This window comes from Crocuta crocuta, unplaced genomic scaffold (genome assembly GCF_008692635.1).
Source record: "Crocuta crocuta isolate KB4526 unplaced genomic scaffold, BGI_CrCroc_1.0 scaffold61, whole genome shotgun sequence".
Lineage (NCBI taxonomy): Eukaryota > Metazoa > Chordata > Mammalia > Carnivora > Hyaenidae > Crocuta > Crocuta crocuta.
The window spans coordinates 10,429,915-10,436,275 of record NW_027528369.1 but is presented as its reverse complement, the minus strand read 5'-3'; the positions used below and the strand labels follow the sequence as shown (position 1 = coordinate 10,436,275).

Below are 6,361 nucleotides of genomic sequence, written 5' to 3'. Positions count from 1 at the left end.
TAGCTGCTCCCGGAAGGCCGGTGAGGTCAGCGGGCAGCACGGGGCCGGCGGCCAGGCCCGGGCCCCCACCCGCCACCGGGATGGCCGAGGACTCAGGCCCCAGGCCACGCTCCCCCCCGGGCACTGTGCTGCCCGCTCACCCTCCGCCAGGCAGGGTCTACACCCCGGGAGGGGTCAGAAGGCCCCTGAGGCCCACGTGTGACGAGGCCCAGAGGGGCTGGGGCGGGGGGGCCACCCCCTGGGAGCCAGGGCTGCGGACTCAGTAACTCCGTCCACTCGAGTGCCCGGTGGTGGTGACACAACAGCCACTGAACCTCTCTGGGCCTCAGTTTCCACATCTATAAAATGGGGGGCACGGCACCCGTTATCAAATTTCAGTCGGCTTGTCTCCCTCCTCCCACCCCAGCACTTCCCCCCCTGCAGCCCTGCCACAGGGCCTTTGCTCGGCTGTGCTGTAAGGGGCGGTTTACCCAGGGTGTCTGCAGCTTGCTCGCCGGCCCGGTGTGCCGTCCGTGCACGTCCCCACGGGTCGGGGCACCCCCTCGCCCACCCCGGCTGCCACGCCCTCCCCGCCTTCCTCTTGGTTCGTGTCTGAGCCCCTCACGGCTCTGTCAGGGGCTGTGGCTCCAGCAGAGCAGTGGCCGGTCCGTTGGTTGGTGCTGTGTCCCCAGGGTCCATTACGGGGGCCGGCGCACCGGAGGCGCTCGATAAATGAAAGCACAGGCCGGCGGGCAGACGGTGGTGAGCCCTGGCAGCGAGCCGCCCCGCGGACGGTTCCGCACCCACTGCCCGCCTGCGCCTCCCACAGGCCCTGGCCTCTGGGTGGGGAGCACGTCCAGGGTGAAGAGCCATTGACCGCAGAGAGGGCTTCCCGGGGTCGAGGGGTCAGCAGCCCAGCCATGGGGGAAGCCACACGGCCACTCCATGCCTCAGTTTCCCCACAGAGAGGGAGCTCTGACTGCAGCTGCCCTCTCTGCACACAGGCCCCACCTCAGCCCTGTCCTGGGGGCTCAGAGGGGTGGGCGGGCCTGAGCTGTGGCCCAGGGACCAGTGGCCTGGGGAGGGCATCGGGGAAGGAGCTGGGGGGCGGTGGAGAGCTGCCCTCGGGCCGTGACGGCTGGACCCCATTTCCTGCGGGTTGCCGCCCCCTCGATCTGAGCTGGCCCCCTCCCTCCTCACCCCTGCACTCGTCCCCGTGCCAGCGGGGCGCGCTCTGGCCTTCCCTGTGCCCTCTCCCTGGTGCACCGTCCCTGGGGGTGCCCCCCACTCCGGCCTGGGGCCCCGGCCAGGCCCGTTCTGCCTGCCTGCTTAGCACGGCTCCCCCTCCTCCCAGAGCCTCACCCCTCGGGCACATGACACTCTTACTTCCAGGTTATGTGGTCTCCGCGTCCCTAGCTCGAGCCTCGCTGCCCTGGCCGCCCGGGCCCCGCAGGCCCCACGCTGCTGCTGCACCTGCAGGCGTCTGGGGAGCGGATAAGGGACCTTCTCCTGCTCCCGGGGCGGAGGGACCGTGGTCTTTCGGTTGGGTGGCCCGTGTCAGCCCCGCGACACCCCTGGAAGGGCGGGTGTCTGTGAGCACCACACAGGGGCCCCCGCCCCCCCGCCCCGGGCTTCCCCGGCCCCCGGACTCTCCGTCTGCTCAGCCGTGAAACGGGGACGGTCGGGATGGGCACGGGGCCCCCGGGGACGCCCAGAGGGGTGGCTCCCGGGCCAGCCGCCGCCGCCGGCCTCTGCAGCTGACCCCAGGCTGACCCCTGCCACCCGTCGCCCTCTCCTCTGCCCCTCCCCCACGGGTAATCTAAGACAAACAGGCGTATCAGGGGCAGTGCCAGGCCCCACGATAACACAAAATAGCTGAAATGATTTTTTCCCACCCACACATGCCGCGCTGGGGGGGGGGACGCGGGGCCGGCCGTATCGGCCCATCTCCCGGGCTGTCCGTCAGGACAGGCCGCCCTGCCTCGGCCGCCCGATAACAGACCTCGAGGTTCGCCTAGAAACGCCGGCGGGGAGATTAGTCAGCCGAGCGCAGCCCACGACGCCCTTGCTCACGCTCCAGGGGCGAGGATCCCGGCAGGCTCCCCAGGACGCCGGGGGAGGGGGTGTCGGGCTCCAGTGCTCCTCTGGCCCCCCACAGCGCTGTGCTCCCCGAGGGGGGTTCTTTCAGCCCCGCTGCTGCGCGGCGGCCGACCAGATACCTCGCTTGACTCCCTCCAGCCCCCCCTTTTATGTCTCCTAGTCCACGGCACTGAGCCGCCACACCCACACCGTCCAAACCTCAGGGCCTTTGCACATGCCAGCACACTGCCTGGACACCCTCAGCCCACTCCAGCTGGTCCTCTGGCCTCAGCTCAGGGGTCTCTCTGCTGACCTGCAGGGCCATGAAGACATGGCCAACCTTCCCCCCTCTGCCTCCAGGGCCTGAGATGGGGACGGAAAAGGTAATACCAGATGCTCAGCTGGTCAGATCCTGTTTTGTAAACTCCAGGAAGGAGTTCGGGCTCCAAGGCACCTAATAAGTGACTGGGACCCCACCAAGCTGACCGCCGAGAGTGTCCCTGACCACCTCCCTCCTTCCTGGGCCCACAGAGCCCAGGCCGCCCTCACGGCCACTTGATCCACCCCTGCGGGCCCCCGCCTGGCATGGCGCCTGCACTCAGAGGTGGTTGCACGCTGCCCCCCACCCCCCGTGCGGGGCCTCTGGGCCTTGCCTGCCCCGTGCCAGGCACAGCAGGCAGCAAGGGAGGCCCGAGGAGGCCACCCAGCCCCAGGCGGCCTGGGGAAAGTCACCCTCACCCCGCTGAGGGGCTGCTCAGGTGGGAGGGGGTCCCACACTGTGAGGCTGGTTGCAGAAGCGGCTCCCAGACCCCCTGGGACTCCCCACAGCCGTTCCCTTCACCCTATTTCTCCATGACCCGGCCAGGCAGGCTGACGGCACGCTGACCGCCGCTGCACGGAGGCTCGGATGGGGCCGGAAGGTGGGTGATGGGCCAGGGACCCCCACCCAGGATGGGACCCTCGAGGCTCAGTCCGAACGGGGGCCGACTTTCCTGCCGGACCTTCTGCTTTTTGTAGATGTTAAGTGGGGAGACGGGAAAAAGGGGACAGATGAATGGGGGAGGGCCGGGGGGCCTGGAGTGAGGGGCCGGCCGCTCTCGGGCAGAAAGCTCCCGGCCTGCGCCCCGCAGACACGCCTTGGGGATTACAGATTACAGCTCCCAGCTATTTGCATGTCAGAATTTTAAACAGCCAGCCCCTCCAGCAAACAAGGTCATTTCCAAGATAAAAATACTGAGCCTTCCCCCTTCCTGGCACCCACCCCCTTGCCCTTGGAAGCCCCTAGCCCAGCATCCCGGCTTCCGGACCCCGGTGGTGCCTCCCTCACCGTGGGCTGAGGCGCCCTCCCTACAGACCCGGGACCAGGCCACACGGCTCCCTGCACCCTGCTCAGGCCCCAGGGCCTCCTGGCTGGACCTCGGTCTCACCCCCAGGGACTTTGCACGGCTCCGGCTCCGCACTTCTGACCCGAGGATCTCCTTGCCCTGTGGGGCCTGGCTGGGGACCACCCTCCCCTCCAGGACGTCCGCCGTCCCCCCGCCCCAGCCCGAAGGATGCCCCAGCACTCGGCTCCTGGGGTGCAGGGAGCATCCATCTAATTCCGGTGTGGGCTCTGCCCCTCCCTCCAGGGGGCAGCTGCGGCCCCGCTGCCCAGATCGGGGACATCCCTGAGGCCGCACTGCAGGGCCGCCTGGGAGCTGGGCCTCCCGCTGGGCTCCGAGGGGCGGCCCCGGACAGCACCACTCGCGGGGAGGGGGAAGCAGCCTCTCCCAACCTCCACTTGGCAGCTGAAGGGGGCAGTGCCAGGCCACCCGCGAGGGGAGACAGCTGTGTGCTGTGGGCACGTCCCCTCAGCTCCATCGTACAGATGAGGAAACTGAGGCCAGAGGTTGGTGAAGCTGGCGCCACTCCGGGGCGCTGTTCCCGCCTGAGCAGCATCACCTGAGGGCCGAGCCGCCCGCCGCTGACAGAGCTCACAGCTCCCCGACGTGCAAGCACGTCGCTGAGAACCTCCCCAGCCTGGGTCTGGGGCTCTGGGGTCACCAGGCATCGGGCCACGTGTCCCGGACGCGCACTCTGGTGTCCGTGAAGCTCTCGCATTCCCGCGACCTGGCTCCTGTCCACGGCCCCGGCCCTGCGCCCTGGCTGGGCCCCCACCCCGAGCCCGTCGTGCACCTGCAGAGGGGCCCTGAGGCCTGGCGCTGCCGTCACCTGCTCCCCGACCACGGCACTGGCCCGGGGGAGAGGCCCTGGGAGACCCCTAAGCCCTGGCCCTCGCTGGCAGATGGCAGCCAGGGAGGTATTGGGGCGGGGGGACCCGCTGTGCACTGAGCTCCGTGCCACGAGGTGACCGGGTCCCGCCGCACGCAGGCCNGGACGGCGGAAGGTGCCGGTGGTCCAAGCTGGTCCCCTTCATCCCAGAGGGGAAAGGTGGCTGGTGTCTGTCCCCAAGCCAGTGCCTGGGGACAGACTCAGAGACACAGGGACGGAGAGATGCCCACCCGGGACGGGCAGAGGGGCGAGGGTGGGGGTCCAGGACCCGCGGGCAAGGGCCACGGCCGCACAACCCCATCGCGGGCACTGCCCTCGGGGACGCCGGCCCAGCCCTGGCAAAGCCCCGCAGCTCCGTCGCTGGCACGGGCGGCCCCTCTCAGATAAGGGCCCGCGGGGCCGCTCTGGCTTTCCTGGCGGGCGATAAGTGCGGCCTGTCCGGGGTCTGANGGCCCATCGCTGCCCAGCGCACACAAGTTGCTATCTGCGGAGCTGCGGGGGAGCCCCCGGCCCAAGATGCAAATAGCACGGGCAGCTCCCGGACGCGCCCCGGCCCGCGTCCTGCGGTCGGCTTCCACGCTCTAGGCGCCTCGGTTCCCCCATCCGCAAAATGGGGGTGATGATTCCAGCACCGAAAGGTGGAGGGGGCCCTGCTGGGGCGTTCACACGCTCGCGGCCCCGGTCTGTCCCCCGCTCCGCCGCTTCCCAGCTGGGTGGCCCTGGACGAACCCCCCTGTCGCTCTGCACCTGAGTCTCCTGCACAAACCGGGGCAGTGACCCCCCTCCCCCCGCCCCCGGGCCTCTCCTCCCCAGGGCCACTCGACGCAGCGGCCGGGCCGGGTCCCGCAGGCACACGGTGGTCCCCCCCCACCTGCAGCAGGGGAAACTGAGGCAGGTTTCTGAGCACGGGGCCCCGCCCCACCCCCACAGCACCATCCTGTGCGTGGAAAGGCCCCCGTGTGGACCCAGCACCCGGGCGTCTGGCTTAGCTGCGCCTGACGGGGCCGTGGGGACCTGAAGGACACGTGGCCCCGTGACCGGTCCCTTGCCAGGCGCTCCTTGGTGGGAACAGGGCACCTGGGGCCCCTCCTCTGCCGTCAACAGGCCCCCGAGATGGGGGGCGGGGCCCCTTCCCTGGCCCCACCCGTGAGCCTCTGCCCCCGCCGTGCCCTGGGAGCCGTCTGCTCACAGTGAGGACTGGTACGCAGCTCGTGCTCAGTGAATGGTTCCTGCGTCCACGCACGCCTGACCCCAGTGCACGGTGTCCCCTCGCGGAGGCCACGCCCGCCCCCCTCACCGACGCGCAGACACGCAGCCCCACACGCCGCCCCGCGTTCCCCGGAAGGGACAGAAGCGGCGGACATGCCCGCTGCCCCTGTGTGACCTGGGACCTCCCAAGTCAGGATTCGGGCGACGGGGGGCAGGGCAGCACAAACCCTCCCGCAGGCGCACCCCGGCTCCAGCACCCGCAGTCAGAGCCAGCACCCCCCACCGCAGCCACGGCCACCCCGGGGCGGGGGGTGCCCTTGCCCGCCCTGCACAGGCCTGAACCCCCAGCCCAGCCCCCTCCGTGGCTTCGGTGGCTCCCAGTCCCCACAATGCCTCTCTGTGACCTCACCACCTGCTCCCCTGCCCCAGGCACGGCACACCGCCTCCCAGAAGCCCTCAGAGCGTGTGGGCGAGGGGTTTAGCTCTGGGCATCGGCGGGGCTTGGTGCCTGCCCACGCGATATCGCCGGCCCCACCGGCCACCTGGACTTTGGAATGGGCACAGGCCCTGGCCCAGAGGGTCGTCACCAACCTCCTCGGCCGGAAGGCGAGGCCCGTCCCACCCAAGTCAGGACGGCGGCTCAGGGACTTCCCGGGGGCCGGGCCCCGGGCCGCCCCGGGCAGCAGTGCCGCCAGCCCTCGGCCGCGGGTGTGGTTACCTGGCCCGCTCCAGGCGCTGCCCGGCTCCTCCTCCAGCCCGGTCTCTGGCTCCTGCCCCTCCATGTCTTCGGGGCCTCCTGGGGGTGTGGCGGGTGGTGGCAATG

At 70.4% G+C, this 6,361-nt stretch overlaps 1 protein-coding gene across 1 annotated transcript in view; it reads right to left on the bottom strand.

Annotated features, from left to right (window-relative positions):
- Positions 1-6,361, bottom strand: part of ZFPM1 (zinc finger protein, FOG family member 1) — a 33,459-nt gene that overhangs the window by 23,830 nt on the left and 3,268 nt on the right. Inside the window, exon 5 of the mRNA XM_077754185.1 lies at positions 6,257-6,361. Within this exon, the coding sequence (XP_077610311.1) occupies positions 6,257-6,361 (105 nt within the window). The remainder of the gene's footprint in view (positions 1-6,256) is intronic.